General features: G+C 57.5%; 1 protein-coding gene across 7 annotated transcripts in view; it reads right to left on the bottom strand.

Annotated features, from left to right (window-relative positions):
- The window catches only part of ASTN2 (astrotactin 2), a 348,717-nt gene that overhangs the window by 129,076 nt on the left and 198,493 nt on the right, over positions 1-21,148 (bottom strand). For all 7 annotated transcript variants that reach the window (XM_013182791.3, XM_066980984.1, XM_066980985.1 and 4 more), the window contains 2 exons: positions 13,476-13,642; positions 11,251-11,439 (listed from right to left, as the gene is read on the bottom strand). In XM_013182791.3, coding sequence (XP_013038245.2) covers positions 11,251-11,439; positions 13,476-13,642 — 356 coding nt within the window. The remainder of the gene's footprint in view (positions 1-11,250; positions 11,440-13,475; positions 13,643-21,148) is intronic.

The raw sequence follows: 21,148 nt of genomic DNA, 5'->3' as shown, positions 1-21,148 counted from the left end.
TTCACAAGAGCCCAGCTTGCGGAGGGGATGTTCAGAAATAGCTCCCTTCTTTTTCACTTGAATTTGCAAAAAATATCATCTAGAGTCACTGGGAGACAGAAACGAGGGTGTCCTGTTCCCACAGCCACTTTGGGAAAAGCAAGCACACCGCAGGTGTCCCCACATGTCTCCCTGACCTCAGCCACGGGTGAATTATAAGGGCTGAACACGAACCTTGCGAAGTAGCCAAATTTACTCCAAATGTCATTAACGCCAGCAGGTCCCCTGCTGTGTGATGAGGAGGGAGGCAGAGGAGACTGAGGAGGTTTTGCCAGGCCCTGGGGTCCCATACAGCTCCCAAACTTTTGGTGCTCATCATGGGTTGCAGCAGTGCATGGCCAGGCGGGGCTGGGGGAGCGAGGACAGACTCACGGGGTGGCACAGCACGGCCACGGCCGTTGTCCCCAGCCCTCCATCGGCTGCTCGGTGCTGGCACCGTGGAGAAGACCTGTCCCTGCACTGCCATCCCTCCCTGCCACCTCCCCGCTGTGCGCTGCTCCAGCAGTAAACAGCCTGACAATAATCACCAGCCGCTTCACCCCTCAGATCAGGGAGAATTAGCATTTAAATTGAGGTGTTCCAGGGAGGTAAATCACCTGAGCGCTGGGGCCGCAGAGCATCCTCAGCTGACGGTGGGCACGCACCGTGCTCCTCGTCCCAGGGCACGATGTCCGGCACGTGCCGTGCGCTTGGGGCTCGGTGCCGTGCCCTGCCTTGGAGCGTCCCCTCGGACTGAGCCCCCAGACCAGCCCTGAAAGCCTCTGGGGACGGAGACTGGCAGGGACTGAGGGTGGGCACAAGGGGACCTGGACACAGCGCGATGATGGTGACAGCCGGCAAAGGACATCTCGACATGGACTTCAAGACCTGAATGCATCCTCTCCTGAAGCTGTTTCTCAAGGAAACACGCAGGAATCTGCTGGGGGAAGGGAGCTGGGGAAGCAGGAAGCGATGGGACAGGAGATCCTGCTCTGCATCACGGCCAGCCTGGGGACGGCGGGTGGGGGTGACCTGCTGCTGCAAGAGGTTCGCCAACAGCACATGGTCTGACCAGCAGAAACAACGAAACTGAAGATGCAAAATTGGCCAGGCACTCACATTACCCTCAGCTCCAGGGGAAAGGCGAGAGAAAGCCACCCAGTGCCCGTCCCCCTGCCCGGGAGGCGCAGCAGGAGCACGCCCGGCAGCAGCCAGCACGCAGCCGAGCTCCCCGGCTCTGCCCCTGCACCCAGCAGCGGCTCCGCTTCCAAAACCGCAAATCCCCCGTGCGCAGCCCCAGAGCCCGCCACGCAGGGCAGCACCAGCACCCCCACCAGCAACCAACGCCTCCTTACCCCCGCCCTGTTATCCCCCCCTCCACCCACTCTCCCCTTTCCCTTCTCTCCCCATTATGCAGCTATTTATTTATTCCACTAAACCGCCTCTCCTGTGGGGGAGATCCTGCGGCAGGCTGTGGATCTTTCTACCTCTGGAGTGCCTGTTGGGAATGTGCTGAAACAGAGAGCGGAGTGGAAACAAATTCGGAAAGTTGCGGTTCCCACAGCAACGCCTCGTGCCTATGGAGCAGGCAGGGCTCAGGTATACAAAGCTGGATTTATGCCTTCATTACGGAGTCAGCGCTGCAAGAGGAATTCCATGCAAAAGCTCTTATTTTTCACAACTTTGCAAATATACAGATGATTCCCTTTGGGACTGAAATTTCTGATGCTTAACCTATGCTCAGAGGTGATTTCCTGCAAGAGGTTTCAAGAAAAGTAAAAAAAAAAAAAAAAAGTGTACGAGTGAGAAGGTGGAGATGAAAAGCGGACTCATCCCTGGCTGGAGAAAGGGAAGAGAGCGGAGGCCTGGACCTTGCTTGCCTGTTGCTCTGCCCAGCAGCAGCTCCACCGCTGCCTGCAGCCGGTGCCAGGGCCAGGCCACATCGGTTTCGTGCCACCCTTGCTCAACGGGAAGGTCCTGGAGATGTCCAACAACTGATGTGGCTAACGAGGCATCAGCCCGTTTGCGAAGGGCTGGAGCTGCTTAGTGCCTGCCAGGAGGATCCGTGTCTTGCTCCGTGTCGCCGCTGCTCGAGGTGCCTTCCCCCATTAGATCAGCATCGCTGACAGCCGCCGGGGCTGACCCTGTCGGCTTCCATCAGCTCAGCAAGTTCCAGCTTTGTAACGAGTTGGGTGGGAAGGTGCCACGCAGACGGACAGACGGACGTCCTGGGGCAGCTCAGGGAGCCCCCGCGGAGCGAGCCGGGATGGGTTTCTGTGTCCGAGCAGCTCCGAGCAGGGCCGGGCTCCTCTCTGCACCACGAGCTGGGCGCTGAGCCGAGCCAAGGCTGCGGGTCCCCTCCCGCGGCTTGCTTTGGGTGCTGTTTGCAATCATTTCCAGAGCGTTGCTCAAGCAGCTCCGTGCCTGCCAGTTTCATTAGGCTTATTTGTAATGAGGCAACAAATAACAAAACTCCCACTGACTTCAGAGGAGCCAGGGCTGCACGCTGGGACTTCCCAAGGAACCGGCGCGAGGCTGGTGCCCGACGTGTGGCCGACCCCTGTGGGATTTGGGCACAGCTGCCAAAAACAGCCACCCGAAGCCCGTGGCCTCTCCACACACCCCCCGGCAGCCCCTTGCCCAGCGTCTCTGCCAGGCAGCCCCACACTCCTACAGCCCGCGGGGAAGCACAAGCACTGCCTTTCAAACAGCATTCGCCTTCCCGACGTAGACGCAGACCCAGCTCTCGGCCCAGCACAGGCATCCGTTCTCTTAACAATTGGGGATCTTAAGCGTTTTTTTCTCCTAAGCGTCATCATTAACCTTTAAGATGGAGATAAGGCGTCGGAGTTTGGAAAGGAATCAGAGGAGACGCTGGAAGCGAGCCAGGAGCAGCGCTGAGGCTGGGCAACACATCATATCTCCTCGGCTCTTCCTTCGCCCTAGGGTGGCTCGGACTGCTCTCGACTACCACTGCGGTATTACAAACCCTAATGAGGTTTGGAAAATAAGAAACCCACTGCGGCGTGGGAGAAACTAATAGAAATTGTTTTGTCTTCTCTCTATTAGTCATTAGAAGCAGAGGAAAAACAGCCACAGGCGGTGGCAGGGCTGTAATATCACCGCACATTTCATACGCTGGCACCCTGACAAAGGCATTTCAACGCCGCTATCGCACCCGCATCCCCTCCGTGCGGCGCCTGCCGTGTGCCGGCGCAGGTTCCAGCTGTGCCAGCCTCCACGTGTGGGGCTGGACCGTGCCAGGGGGGTCCCATGGGTGCCCCATCCCTGTGGGGTGCCCCATCAGAGCCTGGGGGGCTCCAGCGATGCTGGGGGAAGGTGAGGGCAGCCCCCAGGGCAGGGCAGGGCGCAGGACGCGGCCGTAAGCGACATCTCCCCTGCTCTGCCAGGCAGCCGAGACCATATGGTTAATTAGCTGAAATTTGCTACCGCATCTGCAAAGGGAGGTTTCTGCGTGTGAAGTTAATTATGGAAGCCGTGAAACGACATGTGTGTCGCGTTGGGGCGGGGTGAGGGCACCTGCAGCCCCTCGACCTCCCAGGGGAGAACGAAGCCCCGCGCTGGGCTCCAGGAGCATCTTTCGCTTTGCTTCCCTCCTCCCAGCTCCCTGCCCGGCTGTGTGCCATTGCACCCGGGCTGCGGGGCCGCCTAATGACAAGTGACAGTGCCATCACACCTTCCAGATGTTCGCCTGCTGCCCTCTGGTAAAGCTGCAGCTGGCGAGCGGCGCGGTCCCCGAAAGCTGGGGCAGCGGCACGGAGGCTCTGCTTTCTGCTGCTCTGCATGCGCCTGGCGCTCCGTCAGCCACACGGCTCCTTCAGCCTGCGCTGGGGGAAATGAGCTGGCACAAATGCCCGGAGCCTCCATCACGAGGAAATTGTTATCGAGCCCAACAGCCCGTGGGAGACTCCGCGCGCATGCACGAGCATCGCCGGAGGCCAGGGAGGAGGGCGGGCGGTGCTGGGTCCCTGCTGCCCACCTGCCTTCGGGTTTACACAGCCAAGAGAAACACAAGGAATGTCAAATCCTCGGTCTGTGGGGAGATTCCTCAGGATGGGGAAGAGACAAGACATGATTTCCTGCTGCACCAAGGGCTGCGCCCAAGACCCGCTGCTAGCAGCGGTACGGCTCGGCAGCTGGCGGGGCCGTGCAGCGCTCAGGTACCCCCGTGCTGCTGCCTGCTCCCGACTGCATCACCTGGAGCAAGGACTCGCATGGCTAAGGCAGTATCAAGCTGATTTAGTCCTTGGAGGGTGAAGCTTCGGTGACAAGCGCTGGCACTAGCGAGGAAGAGCAGTGATGAGCTGGCACCAGCCCGGTCCCCAAGGTGCCGCAGAGCAGTGTCCATGGTGCAAGCAGGAGCCTGCTCTGGGACGAGTTTTGCAGAGCACAAAACCACGGCTCATGCTGCTGGTGGCCGCCAAGGAGGCACTTGCAGCATGCTGGGAGCCCCGGCTATCACACCTCAAAGCTGGATGGTCGCAGGTCGCTGCCTCAAAGCCTCCCAGCCCAGTCCCTTCCCTCTTTCCAGCTGGACACAACCCTTACTTTCACTGATCCCAGGTGGGTGCAGAGCCCTCGCTGCTCCCTGACCTTTGTGTGGCTGCCCCGTGCCCAGGAGGGGCTGCACCCTGTGCTGGAGCAGGGGAAAGGGAGAAGCAATTCGCCTCCGCAAGCCTGTGCACCGCTCTACGGCCATAAAGCTGGCGAGGACCCCCTGGGACGCACGGTACTTTATAAATCTGAGCTGTTATTATTATAAAACCAATTTCCACCACATCTCTTAATAACACAGATTAACTGTGCAATAACACCGGCTATAATTAGCACCGTAAAAGTCAGGGATGGGGAAGCCGAACGGGTCAGCGAGTCCGTCCCGAGGACTGCTCCCCGCAGCCCCGTGCGCGGGACCTCCCGGGTGCTCCAGCGCTTGGCAAGGCGAAGCCGGGCTTGGTGGTGCCAGCGCTGGGGAGGCAGCGGTGACAGGGAGGGGACAGAGCTCATCACCGTGCTGCTGCCAGGCCCCGGAGGGCAGCAGTGCCCCGTGTTTCTTTCCCTGCTGTATGGGCTTGTTCCCCTTCTCTCCAGTGTTGGATCTTTCCCTCCCTCGGGGCTCGTGAGCAGGCTGTGGCCACGAACTTTTCGCGCAGCGTGGGCTCTGAACACCTCACTTAACCCCCTCACATCGGCCCAGCAGCTGCATGGGGGGACAGGGCTGTCCCCAAAGGTGCCAGACCAGCCCCTCCAAGGGCCCAGCATCCCCGGATCCCCACGGGAAGTCCCCGGCCCCACGTGCTGGCGGCCACGACCCTCCCACCTGCTCTCCCTTCCGAGTCTGGGTCACCCTGCCCACGCTCACCCTCACCATCGCCCACCCCACCAACACGTACAACCCCAGCCCTACACCTGCTGCCTTCCTCCTCCTCCTGCTCCCGGAGCTGTCGGAGGCCCCGGTGCTGCTCCCAGGGGCACGGCAGGGGGGGGGCTCCCCGCGTGGGTGCCGCGCGGCTCTGCCCAATTACTGCTGCTGGGTGCCAGGCTCTGTTTGTGCCGCGTGATTAGCTGTGGAAATGCAAATCCGAACTTCCTGCGCCGCGGCAGCTAACAAGATAATGAATATTTTCATCAGCTGCAGAGAATACAAACAGCTGCGCAGACACGAACGCGCTGCCAGGGCCGGGGCGAGCGCGGAGCAGGGGCGCAGGGTGGGAGCAGCGGCTCCGCTGCCGGCCCAAGCACGGGCTCAAGCGAGCCAAGCTGGACCCTGTGCTGGGCTGACCTGCTGCTGGAACAGGCTGGAAGGAAACGGAGCAGCTCAGGGGCACATCCGGAGCAGGGACGTGACAGCAGGAGGAGGCTGTGACGGCCGTGCCCACGCTCACCGCGATGAGCTGTCCTGTTCCTCCAGTCCTATCTGCACCGGGTACAGAACAAACCTGAAAACCTCCTGTACTGAAAATACATCTACCACCACCATCTCTATCGGTATTTTTTAAACCATCTTTTCTGCCCAGACCCCCGCGTTGTCTTTAGGATACCGTTCTGCTTTTGTTTTGCTACAAGAATGGAGAAATGCTAACAATACAGTGCAAAGGCACGCGGCTGCAGGCTGCTGGAAATAGCAGCTCAAAGCAGCACAATCTGTTCTCCTTCTCTGTGGGATGCTAACTTTGAAATGGAGCAGGGCTGCTGCACGCAGGATGCAATAGTAAGCTAACTGACGGGGTGCTGTGCTAATTGCATTAGTCATTTATATCCTGGACTTGACAAACTCTCAATGCTTAGCCTGGCCGGTGCGGGTGCACTCAGAACACGTGGCGTGTGCCTACGTGCAACCATTACAGGCTCTGAAAAGCGATGGACAGACACGAGGAAGCAGCCAGGATGTCCCCGAGAGGCTGAGAGCAGGAAAACACGGGAGGGAGGAAAAACGGTTCGGTGACAACCCGACAGGGGTGGCAATGCCACCGTGTGTGACAAGCAGGGATGCTCCTGCACCAGGCACCGCAGCTCTGCAGGCAGCTGGGAGCGGGCACTGGGGGAGAGACCAGAGCCCTGCGTCCCACCACAGCCCCGCAAAGCTGCTAAAACCCTAAAGCCCCCTTACCCGCTCCGGCTGGCACAGCGTGGTTCCGCTCCTTAGGACCGGGGCCCGAGGCATTAGCCTGGCTTGAAAAGCCATCATTGCTTCCAAGCAGCATGGCTGAGGCTTCAGAGTTGTGAACAGGTAATAGAATTGCAGCAACAAATAATAAAAAGAGGAATGAAATGGAAGGCAGCCACTGGAAAAGAGATCTATCCGTTATCCCGGCCTGAAGGGTAATAGGTAAACAAGGCGTTTGGGTACTGGCTGGCGCAGAGCTCGCTGGCACAGGAATAATAAACAGCACAATTATAACTTCTGCACTCGGAGGGGGAAAAAAATCAATAGCATTAATTTAACTAGTTAGAGACTTACCGTTAGTGATGCTGCAGGGGCAGCGGGACGGCCTGGCCGGGGCTGGCACCAACAAAGCCCCTGCCTGGCTGTGCCACGGTGCCCACCCAGCACCCACCCTGGTCCCACAGCACCCACGGATGGGGCACAGGGGGGCACTGGGTGCTGGGCGGGCAGTGGGGCGCAAGGGGGGGGACCCATAGCCCAGCTCTGAGCTGTCAGCACGCCCCGCCGTCACGGTGCTGGTTTATTAAGGGCTGAGAAGCGGCGAGGGGAAGGAGTGACAGATTTAAAATTAACTTGCCAAACTCCCCATCAATATTATGACAATTCCCCAGTTCGGTTCAGCGACCCGGCGCGCCGCCTGACAGCGTCGGCAGCGCTCGGCAGCACCGCCGGCTGCCTGCCTGCAGCGCTCGGGTGCAGGCGCCCCTTACCCCGCAGCACCCGGCTCAGCGCCCCCCGCGAGCCCCTTGGGTCCCTTCCAGCTCGGGATGTCCTGCGGTAGGACACAGGTCCTACCTTTCTCGTCCCCAAAGCGGGGAAGCAGCAGCCCCGTGCTCCGGGCAGGGCTCTGGGAGGCTACAAGGACTGACTGGCAGAGGGATGGAGCTGCAGGAGGGTGCTCAGCACGGCACAGCAGCCCTGCATCCTCCAGAGCCATCCTCCCTGGCTATGGAGATGTGAAAACACTTGGAGCTCAGCTTTTTTTTTGTCTTGCACCGAGCACCAAGAAGCAACGGAGCACGGACACAAACCCTCTCCCCACTCAGCCACCAGCCACGCACCCTGCTCCTCCCTGCAGCCGTTTCGGCCACTTATTTCCCCAGCACCCAGAAAGTCCCTGGCTTCACTGCATCCCTGCTTGGGGTGGGGGCTTGGGCTCCCCTGTTTTGCAGGGAGAGCTGCAGCGAGAGGCCCCAGGAGGGCTCTGCCGCGCGAGTCGCGTGGGCTCCGGCATCCCATGCGCCGTGCGGTAATAAGCTAGCGAGAAAAGCTGGCTCCACGGGTAGTAATTTGGGTTTTCTACATATTATCGGCATAAAAGCAACAGGCTGAAACCGCAAACAGCACTTAAACAAAAAATCTCTATTCCCTCGTGGCAAAGAGACGGCACAAAACAGATAAGGAACTAACAAACAACCCATTTGGAAAATAATCCCCCGGTGATTTGGGCACCGTGGAGCTTGGGCTCTGCCCCACCGCGAGGCAGTGGGGGAAAATAGCTCTAATCTAGTCTTTAGCAAGCTGGATCCAGTGCTGAGCCTCCCGGCTAAACCCAGAGGTGTGACTGGAATAGATCAGCTCCGATCCCATTTAGTTATTAATATTTCAGGGCACTTTGCCAAAGAGAATAAAAAAAAAAAAAGAAGAAGAGGCACCCAGAAAAAGCGGGCGGCTCTGCATGAGCGCGGAGCCGGACGGGAGAGCTCCAGGGGAAGGGGCGAGGGGCGGTAATGGGGCACGGCTCCTGCTCCATCGCCGCACCGAAGGTGCTGCTGGCAGCCCCCCCGTGCAGTCAGCATCCACGACCTGAAATAAGGCCCCGAGCAGGGGAGGGACGTGCTGGAGGCGTCAGAGCCAAGGCACCGAGGCAAGGCTGTGCGGGCGGATCTGTGCAGCAGCTCCCCCCCCTTCCCCACCGCCCCGCACGGCTGTCCCCAGGCAGGGCAGGAGCTCCCGTCCCCACCCCAGGGCAGCCTGGTTGTCCCAGGAGAAGGCACCGAGGGGGAATAGCTTTGTTCTACGTGCTTGCACGAAAACAGCAACAGCAGCAGCAGCATGGAGAACTCCTCCGAGAAGAAACCTTGGCACTGGCTTCTCCAGCAGGTCGGTTGAGCAACGCAACCACCACGGGGCTAATTAAGAGCTACCGAGCCACCTCAGCACCCAGAGAGCCGTAGGCAGAGCTGCGTGGCACCAGCACAAAGGGACAGGCGGGCAGGGACGGACTGCAGGTCACAGCACGGCGTGTCACACCACGGTGCGTCGCTACGGGGCACCTACAGCACACGGCAGCAGGAACAGACAAATCTGAGCAGCTCCCCCACTTCACAGCCTCACCAAGCACCGTACCCACTGTGTCCTAAAGGTGCCAAACCCATCCTTCGGAGCCAGCTGGGCAAAATAAAGCCACCGGTGCTCCACCAGCCCCATCCCCACGCTGCGGCCGTCAGGGGTCATTGGCACTGCAGGCTGTTGGGTGAGAAAGGGCCCACCCAGCCCCGACGGGATGGAAATGCTGCTGTAACTGCTAGGCGTTGCCCAGGACAGCGTGTGAGAGACACCGCTGTTAGCAGCACAAAGGCTTCTTCCCAGCCCCATGCTGGCATGCCTGGCGGATCGAGAATATCCTATTTATTAAAGACACTGAAGATGCGGCAACATGGGAAGCAGACACCATTCAAGGGACTGTCACATCTGCATAGCTAAAGGATCCCAGTGGTTATAAATCCCTCTAAAATACTCAGCCCCTTGTTCTGATAGCAGGTTCTTGCTCCTACTTTGCAGAAACAGGCTTTTAATCCCTGGTATTAGGCAGCTTCCTGCTATGTTTCAAATGCACCAAATTAAGGGCTTCTCTAACAGCTGGTGTCTTAATGCTCAGAGAGGTTCTTGAATATCTATGAAAATCAGAGGCAAATTACATCTTTTAGTTAATAATTTCTTCTCCATTAACCTCCTTCTCTTCCCTTGTTAGCAGATGATGTAATGGTGCTCCTGCCGCCGAACCCTCCGGCACACGGGGCTGTGGGGAGGACACGGGGAGCCCTTCTCGTCGCCACCCGGCGCTGCTGGAGCCAGCCCCCTCCAGCCTGCTCTTCTGGGGTCATTTCGCAGGTTGCTCGTGGTTCAGAGCTGTTTTCTCCTGCCTCCACATCTGCTACAGCCAGCAGCAGCCCCCAGATGATGCCAGGCAACGAAAGCCCCGTTCGGCACGCTGAGGACCCAGCTCCCACCGCACAGCCCCTCTCTGGCAGAGCCCCCATCACCATCACGCCACATGGTGGGAGTCTGGGGAGCCCTCGGACCCGCTCAGCCTCCCAGCTCATGGAAAATGTCAGCTCTGCAGCCCTGGCTCCGCTCGGAAGGACCACAGATGCTTGCAGCATGGGAGGGAGAGAAGGCAGAGAGGAGCCTACTGGAAAAAATTGCCTTTGCATGCTGTCAATTCTCACTTCCAGCAAAGGCTGTGGATCTGTTGGCTCCGAGCACTCTGCTGGCTGCTGCTTTCTGCGTGCCTTTGTGCTGGTGGAGCCCGTAATTCATCTGCCATCCCCAGAGCAAAAGGACAGAGTTCAGTGCGAATTCATAGCTAGGAAGACTTTCACACTCTGCTGGGGGAAAAAGAGCCCAGAAAACCAGCGTGGCCAGAGGTGATGGGCGCCCGCAACTCAGCTAAAAGCACAGCAGTGAGGTCTCAGTGCCTGAAAAGGGAAAGAAAAAACCTCTGTGCATTGCAGGTGCTGTGCAAGAAAGAGTTGTGCCTGGGCGGAATTTGGGGTAAGGGTCCTCGCTGGGGCCTCTCCTGACACCCATCAGCACAGGTGCTATGAAATTCATAGGCCCGCCTTGGTTTGCACCCGAACAAAATGTGGCTGCATTCAGCAGAGCTGAAGAAAAATAGATAAATCAGCTAATTCTCCAGCCCTGCATTCAGCGATTAAGCAAGCTCTGCTCTGTGAGCACCAAGAGGCAAAGCCGTGGGCAGATCAGAGCTGCTCTCCCCCCTCTGCTCTCCCGACGCACCCAGGACGCAGCCTGCGAACGCCCCACGATGTGCTGCTGCCTGGGCTTGTGTCAGATTTAGCCACCTCACTCTGCTGATGCTATTTCTTATTATCCACAGCCACAGCTTCTGCCGGCGCTATGACTCGGGCACGGAATAAAATTTGCTCGCACAGGTTGAAAACATGCGAAGGGAAATGCTTTTCCATGCTACAGGCGATCAAACGACGGAACTCACGGCAAGATGTGGAGACGGAAGACAGCAGCGTTCAGGAAGAGACGGGACAACGAGGCAGGGAAAAGCCCATCAAAGACAATTAGACACTCGGCCAAAGAGACAGACACCAGCCCCGCAGGAGAGCCCTACGCTGCTGCCTGCAGGAAGGATGAACGAGTAGGAAAACCACACGGGCTTGGTGTCCCCCTGCTCTCCCCCCCACGTGTCTGGCAGGGAATGTGTCAGCGCTGCTGTCTCGGCACTGCTGGAGCCGGTCCCATCTGCCCGCCCCGATGTGCCCGAAACTAGGAGCGGAGCGGGGCCATACCTGAACGTCATCTGGAACACCTGGCCCTGGTTGACGTGCTGGCTCCTGTTGTTGTAGCCGTGCAGCATCTCCCCGAAGAGCGTGTCGTTGAATTTGGCATCTGACTTCAGGCACTTGGGGCCCTCGCAGATGTCGGACAGCATGAGGCAGGACTTGCCGTCGGGGGCCAGCTTGTACTCCTCCACGCACCTGTGGGCACCACGAGCCATGTCAGAGGGACCTTAACCTTAACCCTAACCCTAACCCTAACCCCTAACCCTGTGGGATGAGCAGGGGGACAGGGCGCTGAGCCCAGCCAGGGACAGCATGGTGCCGCTTGGTGCTGTGCTCTGCAGGGGCCCAGGCTTTCCGAGGACACTAAAACACAACCAGCTCCAGCAGTCCTGTGCTGAGCCAATGCTGGGGAGAGCTGCAGCGGGCGAGTGCTGGGCTGGGCATTAATCCTGGCTGCTCCTGGACAGCCAGCACAGCGCTCCAGCCCCGCAGACAGCCGCAGGGACCATTGACAGCCACAGTGGCTTCCCCAGAAGCAGGAGGGCAACCCCGTAATGCCTGAGCCTCGTGCCTGGGAATCGCCCCCATGCCGCAGAGCAGAGCTGAGCCCACCACACTTCATCTGCTCCGTCCTTACAGGCAGCCCCAGCCCCGATGCTGCTGTGGTGCAGGCTCTGATGTTCCTCGGGCAAGAGCAAAGCGAAATCCAGAGCTGCTTCCCCGTTTCTGTCACATCAGTGCCCTCCTGCAAGGATGCAGCTCCAGCACGGCTGCTCCTTTGTTCCTCGGTCCTGCTTTCAAGCACTTTGTGGGTAAGGCAGACACTTGTTTTCCACATACAGAGAGGGAAACTGAGGCAGGCAGTAGGGATGTGATTCAGCTACAGACACCAAAGTGTCTGTAGTGGCAGCATCTGCGTGTGCTCATGCTGCTCCCCTTCTTCTCCTCCCCTTCTTCTGCCTTTCCCTTGGCACTGCAGCTCCCAGTCAATGAGGAACTTCCACGTCCCCTGCCTGCCCCTTCCTCTGCGGTGGCAGTGCTCTGACAACCTCAATCCCACGGCTGCCTGGGCTTGTGCCCCTCTCCCATCCCTCCACCACTATTTTCCACTGCAAGTGGAACTCCCGCCTGTCTGTTGTGCTTCTGCCTGTTCCCCCCGTGTAGCTCTGCCTCGTGAAGGGATTATACAAAAAGCAAGGGAAAAACTCTCTGTCCTCTCAGTCAGACGACTGGAATCCCAACCCTGCTGCTGATGCCTGGTGTGGGCTCAGATGGAGACCACACAACGTCCCCAGGCTTCCCGACCCTCTCCGCAGAGATTGCTGTGCCCATATGGATTTCCAACCCCCTCGCAGGCACGGTGGAGGCAGCGTGCTCTCTCTCGGTGACTCAGCCTCTCTGTGCTGCTAAACAATAATACAGAGGAAGAAAAAAATACAGGAGAAAAGAAAGCGAGCAGCTTTCTGACATGGGCAGCTCCTCCCTGGGGACTGCTGCGGGAGCTCTGTGCTGCACCTGCAGCGCTGGGACCTGGCGGGCGCCCCTCGGAGCTGCACGCCTGCCTGCTCCCCTCCGTGCTTCTGCACCATCTCGGGGGCAGTTCCTCCCCAGAAGGGCTCCTGCTGCCCTCCTTCCCCCTAATCCTTCCCCCGAGGGAGGTTCCTGCGAAGTGCTGGCGCGAGGCAGCACGAGGCCGGTGCAGGCGGCGGATGGCAGCTTCCGCAGCCAACAATCACCGCACGGCTCCCAGGGCACGCCGCAGCCGGGGAGATTTTCCTGAGAGCAAATGCTAAACCGTGTAGGATTATAGGATCCCGGCCAAAATCAGGGATGAAGCTCTATTTTAAGAGAGTCACAAGGGGTGGGGGGAAGTAGTTTTTAAAGAAAACAAGTCCTCCACCTTCCCCCTCCAACACACCACGTACAATTTCGGGGTACATTCGTGGTGAGTCACAGATCGAACCGTACCATCATGGTCCCGGTGGGGGAGATGAGGAGGGTGCATCTGCTCACCCAGCTTCTTGCACTTGTGTTTGCTTTTTTCTGTAGGCAAACCAAGTGCCTGCTGCAAGCCAGCCCCACAAAGAGCCCCTCTGCCAGGCACCCAGCTCGCCTGCGAGACGCGATGGCATGGGGACGGGAGGCACAGGGTGATGGTGGGTGATGGTGGGGAAGGGAACGGGGTTATTTAGCTGGGAACGGGAGAAACGGGAGCGTGGCAGGGGACTCACCCGCAGAACATGAAGATGGTGCTGGACGAGGGGTCGTGGGGCAGAGGGAGGGTCTGCTGCAGGCAGAGCTGCTCGCAGCCGCCGTTGAAGCCATCCGAGCAGTCGATGCCTTTGGAGTAGTCGTAGCAGCCGGTGCCGTCCTTCATGGGGCGGAGGTCCTCGGGGCACTGCAACAGGAGGGCACACGGCGAGGTCACCATGGGTCCCCAACGGGCCCCGGGGCCACAGCCGGGTGGTTGCCCACAACCCACCCAAGAGCCAGAGGGGTCGAGGAGGGGGAAGAACCGCATCCCCATCCTCACTCTGGAGAAGGACGGAGCCCCTGTGGCAGCGAAGTTACACAGCCGGACTTGCCTTTGTCTGGCTCAGGACGAAGCCTGGAGCCAGCCTGGGGTAAGCCCGGTGACCTGCTCTGCAGCGTGCCGGAGGAACCCCCTGCATTCACTGTCTGCTCCTCTGGGACACAGAGGAGCCCTGTGCAACCCAAAAAAACACCTCAGTGCTTGGGAACGGCAGTGGCTGATACCCACCAGCCAGCGAATGCGGCCTCAGCATCATCCCCAAAATTACCTCGCTGCCTCCCATGGGATAACGCAGCTGTGGCGAGGACTGGTCTGGGGTGGGGGAAGGACTGGGAAGGCCAGGAGCACAGCCCCGAGTACTTGGAACGTTTTCCGTCAGTTGAAAGAAGTGTGCTGATTCACAGAAACAAGGATCTGCTTCTGGGTTTTAATTTTAGTTTCCCAGCTGGCTTTCCTTGTCCCAAAAGATAAAAGCCAGCAGGCAGCAAACGCCATCAATAAATTGTCACCCAGACTAAAGCCCTCTTCTGTTCCCCTCCCGTTATTTATCCCTTTTCGGCAAACATGCGCGCACACAAACAACAACAAAAAGGCCAGTCCTTGAAAAAATAAATAAATCTTGCTGAGGAACAGCTCGCAATTAAAAATGCATTATGGAATTTCTTGAAGATGAGTTAGACCGGAGCTTGTTCAGGTAGCGATGAAGGCAGGTTATAAATGGCCTCTGCCAAGCTGCAGAAAGGTTATAAAACCACTATACTTAGTGCTTAAAAAAGAAAATCAATTTTCCGTGCAAGCAGAACGCCGTACATAGTAATAAAAGTTCAGGAGCCCCCGGACCCTGCGCCTGCTGTCACGGGCTGGGTGCCGGCAGCAGACAGCTGCTGAGCCTGGCCCACGGCTGCCAAGCAGCAAAATGCCCACAGGGGACATCAGGAAAGTGCCCCGGGGAGGCCTGGCCCAGCCTGGAGAAGCTTCCCTCCACCTCCCAACGCACCGTGTCCTTCCCCGACGTCCCACAGCGCCGAGCCCTCAGCTCCGAGGCTCGCCGGGCCTCGCGGACACCGGCAGCATCCTCGCAGGCACCGGTACGGTGGGAAGCAGGGGCGAGGGGAAGCGGAGAGGCACGAGGCTTTGTAGCCAGGGGATGCGGCAGCGAAGGGCCTGGCAGCACGGCGCTGCGAGGCGAGAGGACAGGGCCCTGAGAGGCAGCCCTGGAAGCAGCAGCACGGCCTCGGCACGCCGCAGCAGGAGGCACGGGGGCAGGAAGCTGCCTGGCTGCGTAACCAGAATAAATATGAAGGGGGGCACTTGGAACAAGCTGTGCTTTTCACTGCTGAGCTGCCTGGGAAACAGGACGGGGATAAGTGTGTTTGTGACTCCGTGTACATCATACTTATCTACTGCAGTCTCCTCCCAGCCTGCGGGCCCCGTGGGACGTTAAGGGCTGCGCAGATGGGCACAGACACATCTCCCCGAGGACACGCGGCCCTGCGGCCACATCTCCGCTCCCAGGGCCGGCGTGTCCCAGCAGGGCTCTGCCCAAGTCCCTGCTGGACCTCCCGGGACACCCTCCAGGGTGCTGGAGGGAGCCGATGGGAGCTGGAGTCAACAGGAGCTGCAGGAGAATAGCCCGGGGACCAGCCGCAGCTCTCCTGAGCTGCCACTGAGGAGACGCTGAGCTCAGCATCTCCCCCAGCCTGCAGAGGAAGATGATGGCTCCTTCCCTGGGACCGTGTTAGTGGGTCACCGAGGGCCCTCCCTGCTTTACCCAGCTCTGCTCGAGGCGACCCCTCGGGATATCCCTCCAGTTCGGTTTTTAATCACCAGGAAGCATGCTTCATTTCTGTTTGTAATCATGCATCCTAACACGCATTAATTATGGCATGCAAATAGCTCAGCACGAAGTGTGCAAAGGAAAGCACCTCCGCATCCAGCCCCAGCCCGGCCCTCCAGCCAGCTGTTGTGCTGCAGCACGAAGCTCCCCAGCTTTGGGGAGAAGGTGACAAGGACAGCGAGCAAAACTAATGGACAAAAGGCAGGGGAGGCAAGAGGCAGCCGTGGGGGCTGCAGGTTTTTGCCTGTGCTTCCCTGCAGGATTGGCAGCTCTAGCAGAACGCAGGGATGCACAAGTGGATGGAGAGACTAGTTGGCACGGTAAAACTTCACTACAGATCTCCCTGTCGGAGCAGAGGATTTGCAATGTGGATGTCCCATGGAAAGGTAAAGCCCATTTGGGTGCCCTTATGTTCTTGCCCACAGGCTGAGAGAGTCAGGAATTACCCAGAAAAAAGCTGCCGTGTGCTAACGTGGCCTCCCCAGCTGTGCTGGAGGGTTGCGCTGGGCTCCCGGGTGGACTCAGAAAACCAGCACTCGCTCTGTGTTTTCTGGGCTTTGGTACAGGACCATATCTGTTATTGCTGACATTGATTTGTCTGGCTTGGGCAGCAGAGAACCAATAATTACTGAGAGCTTTAATCAATCCCACATCAATTCAGCTGCAGTTCTATTTGTGATCTGCCTTGGCAGTGACACAGGATGGGGGGCTGCGCCTGGAAATGATTAGAAAATCAATGAGTAACTCAGCCAATAACTCTGTCTGGGCAATGGTGGGTGACACGTCCTGCCTCGCTCCGTCGGGGAAGCTGGCACGATGTGGCCCCGGCACCCGCACCGAAACAGGATTTGTCCGTTTTGTCAAGAGAGCAGAGGGATCCCACCGCCCACTGGGCTGGTGCTCAAAGGATTTCTGTGTTGGGTCAGCAGGGCTCGTGATGCTGGCACCAAGACACCCAGCCCATCCTTCACTGTGGGATCAGACCAGCAAGGACATGAACCTCACAGCCGGGGCACTGGGTTTGGTGCTTGAGAGATGCAGAGAGGGAAGAGGAGGCGGGGAGAGAGTCCAGCTCGCCACTGCCATGGAAAGCCATGGAGAAGACATCGCCGTCCCAATGTAATTCCGCTGTCCTGCAGAACCACTTGGGCAATACAAGAATCACAAAATGGTTTAGGTTGGAAAAGACCTTCAAGATCATCGGGTCCAGCCACAAGAACGAACTGGTTTCTCTGTGATGATGGCTCACCCTGAAAATTGCTCTTGGGATCGGAAAGAAAACCAAGCTTCTTGTCTTCTCGTGCGTTATCACGGATAATACAGATTCTGCAGACTTACAGCCACAAAGCCACAGCCCTGCTGCTGTCAGTAGGTTTGTGAGGGCAGAGCCCATGGCAGCTCGGTGCACATTTTGCTGTGCACGGGTGGACTTCGGCTATTCCTCCTTGTCCGTGCAGGGCAGAGCCCCGAGGTCCTGGTTATTGTCACTGCAGTCAGCAAAACGGATTCTGAGCGCACACGGGGAGCAGAGATGCTGAATAAGAACGCGCTATTTTTACCTGTTTTTTGGAGCAATGTGCTTTTTACCCTTTTAAATGAAGTCACCGAGGTGACACGGAGCGGCAGAGGGCGCAGGAGCCCTGCCTGCATGTGCTCGGGTGTCCCCAGGCCATGTAAAACCGAACGGGATCCCCATGCCCCACGCTGTTACCCCAACAGGACATCATCGCGTACCACCGCGTGGCCACCTCCTGCCAGGACCGTGCACCAAGCCCCTGACCACTGCCACCGTCCCCAGCCAAGCCAGGCACGACGGGAGGAAGCCCCTCTCCGAGGGGGAAGAAAGCAAGCATCCACCGCAACCCGTTCGAGATCGTTTCTTAGGAAAACATCTGCCTGCACTGTTCGTGCTAGCGAGCAAAGGCCCTTCCTTTTCTTTCTTGTTCGCAAAGCTCATTAGCAGCGAGACGGGCGGCGGGGTCACTGGAAACAAAACAGGAGCCTCATTACCGACACCGAGCCCCTCGCCGAGAGGAGCCGGCTCTGCCCCAGCACTGCCTGGCAGCGCTCGCAGCTCCCCTCCTCTTCTCTGTTATTAAAAAAAAATAAAAATATTTAATAAAGTGTTCCAGTAGAGAGTAAACCGCCCTTTTTGTTATTCATCTCTGTTTTCTCAACTTCAGCAGCCTTTTTGTTGGAGGCAACAGCCGGGACTTCTCCCACACAGGCTCCCTCTCCTGCCTGGCTCGGCACGAGCTGGGGACCCCACGGGAGACCCCACAGTTGTGGCCAGACACGAGGACCTGGCCCCACGATGGCATCCTGGTGCCCTCAGCCACGGGGAGTGTGACTTACAGCCCCCAGTCCCTCTGTGACGTGCTAAGGTAATCAGGGCACAATCGGACCAAGTCCTCCTTGGCCAGACGGACAGACAGAGGAAGAGAGCTGCTCCAGTATCTGCTGCGTGTAAAAGGGCCCTAATTAACCCACCTTCATTAGAGACATCCTTGCTCAGCGCTGAGGAACCTCTCCAGTGTGAAACAAAACCATTACTCCGAGGCACCGCCGAGGTACCAGCAAGTGCCAGCATTTTAATGAGCCCCACGCTACGCACTGGCGTGTGTTTTATTTGCTTGTTGGAGCTCAGAAATGATACAGATGCCTTACACTCCTTTGTGCCTGTACACGTATATTTAGAGAGCTTTGGCTCGTTCTGCCTCCCTTGGCACCCGAGGCCCCTTGGGGCTCTGCCTGCCCCTGTCCTCTCCCTTCCTCACCTCCCTGGGCAGCGATGTCCTCACTGCCCCCAGAGCCCCACCGCGGGGAGCATCCTTCCCGGAGGGCAACATTACAGCTGTTTGCTGAAATCACAGGCATTATCTTCCTACTCTTTTCTCCCTGTTTCCTTTTCCATTCCAAGACCATCAATCATTACTGTAGCCACAGAAAATCAAACCCATCTGTCCTGCAGGTCCCACAGCACAGGCTGCGACAGCTCAGGCTCCTCGGCGTGTCCCCAGAACACCCTGCCAGCCCATTTCAGGGCACGCTGCCGGCTCCTGCCCATCAGGGTGCTTCCTTTCCCATATGCACGGGCGAGCCTGGCACCTCCAAAACCCTTCTGGGAGATCAGAAATTGAACCACAGCCTTACCTGGTCCCCAGGGCACAAAGCTACATGCCAAAATCAGTGACCCCAGCGAAAGCCAAGGACCCAAGCCGGGTGTGATGTGACCAGGACACACGCAGCATCCCAGTCCGCTGGGCAGCAGAGGGCTGCTGCCAGCTGGTGACCTCTGAAGAATGCCACAGCACGAGAAGAAGGAGAAGAAGGGGTTTTATCTCCTAAATTTCCTCTATCCAGCACAGGCAGAGAGCGCCAGCTCACCTCAGTGCCTCCATCTCAACAGCGCCGAGGGCTTCTGCTTCCAACCACAATATGCATAAGTAGCAATCTTCTGCTTCAAGGAGCCAGCTAAACTTTAAAGGGATTAGAACAGAATCGTTCCCTCCCCACTTCCCTCCCCTGCGCGTTGTGCATCTCTGCATAATTAGCTAGGTGCCTCTTAAGGCAGGGACGGATGAGTTTTTATTTTTCAACGAACAATTGTCTGTCGGAAAATGCAGATTTGATGAAGCTTAAGTGCTTTATGGGATTTCATCAATTACATCTCAAAATTCATTGGGAAATTAGGAAAGCATTTAATTTTGACAAGGTTGAAATGTTTTAGTTTCCACTGCTTAATTTTGTTTTTATTTCAGGCTGTACACTGGGATAATGTAATATATAACATAAAGCTCCAGGTGATAATGGTGGAACAAAACATTTCCCCCTCCTTCGTAGGAAGGAGATGTTTTGAACCGATATATTCTGGAGTTTGTGCATGGGGGATTTCTGCACTGGTTTTTGGTTTGGGCTGAAGCTCCCAGACACCCAGCGTCCCCAAAGCATACCAGTTCTCAGCTTCACCTGCTTCATTTTGCAGAACCTCCCCGCTCCCCTCGGTCCCCAGGAAGCCCCTGGACGACTTGTGCTGGAAGGAGGAGACTGGAGAGGCCCTGGCCCGCTCCCTCCTTTCTAATCCCATTTCTCTGTGGAATGGTTACACTCCTAAATTAAGCCATTTCTCTGCACCGCTTTGCAGCAGCGAAGGAGCAGCCCATCATTCTGATGCGGAAGAGAGCAAAAGAGAAGGATTAGCTCCAGACAGGCTGAGCTAAGGCTTATACGTCTGTGTGGACCATGCCAAATTCTCTTCCTTCTATGTCTAAGAAGGCCAGGAGTGACACAGCACAAGTGTCACAGCACGGGCCACGAGGTAATTAAGAGCCCGTTTCCCTTCTGCACGCCCTGGAGACAAACCCTCTCCTACCTGATGGGTTGACCCCGTGGTCATGAAGAAGAGCAGATGATATTGTGCTTGTGGCCAATTCTTTTTTTTTTTTTTTCTTAAATTAGAAATAAATTTCTGCTATCAGGAGCTCAGTCTGAGAGCAGTAAGACGGTGCTCATCTGCTGGATTTAAGGTCTAAGTCAGCAGTGCTCAGGGCCTGGTCCCTTCCTTCTTGCTGACACCTCTCAGGTGGTGCTCTGGGGCTGACCAAGCCCTGCTCCACGTACCGTGGGACAGGAACCATCAGATCTCCCCCCTGCATCCCCCTGCTGCTGCAAAGTGGCTTGCACAGCAGGGAAACAAGGAGCTTAATTGTGCTGCTGCCCTGATGTGAGACCCCGAGCTGCGTTCCCCACCACTGCCTGGGCAACACGTGTCCTCCTGCTTCTCCTGGAGGTCCACGTGGTGGTGAGACCCATCCCAAGAGGCACAGTTGGACTGGGACACGCTCACCTCACTGGGGCTGCCAACAAGTGTGAGCAAACCCAAGGCAAGTGGCAGGTGGGGAAACCTGAGTTTCAGCCACGTTGCAGGTGTTTCCTTTATTCCCTCAGGTCCAATTCACAGCTTTGCAACTCAGATTACAAATGACCACCATGCAGGGGTCGAGCCCTTTCCCTCCTCCAGCATCTCTTCCCTCCTGGCTGAGCAGTTAGCGATGTGCCGGCAAAAGGGGTCAGCACTGTATATTCCTCCGGGGACTATATCCTGACTTGCTTCTCCTGTACAGGGTTTGTTGGGATCCCGGGACGACAGCACAACCCTCACACTGCACTCAGGGGGCAGACCAGAGCCACTGGGTTTAGAGATGCTCTCTGGGATTTTGTTTTCCTGGGAAATGCCTGTGGCTTCCTCCGACCTGTCAACAATATGGAAACATGCGTTTCCTAGAGCTTGGGGTCTATTTTGTTGTGCTGCAATGTCGGGCTCAGAGGCAAGGCTCCAGGTAGCAATCCCAACCACAGGTATAGCAAGGTGGCAACTCACGCTTCTTAAAATGAAGTGAGGAATAAAAATCCTCCGATAAGTAAAGAAGTGCAGAAAAACATTGTATACTAATGCCATCTACTGGGTACAAGGAAAAATAACAAAAAAAGAACACGAGAAGAGGGAAAAAAAGACCCTGGTGGGAAGCCGGCAG

The sequence above is a fragment of the Anser cygnoides genome, chromosome 20, assembly GCF_040182565.1.
Source record: "Anser cygnoides isolate HZ-2024a breed goose chromosome 20, Taihu_goose_T2T_genome, whole genome shotgun sequence".
Classification (NCBI taxonomy): Eukaryota; Metazoa; Chordata; class Aves; order Anseriformes; family Anatidae; genus Anser; species Anser cygnoides.
The sequence above is the reverse complement of the archived record's forward strand: the minus strand, read 5'-3'. Positions and strand labels throughout refer to the sequence as shown.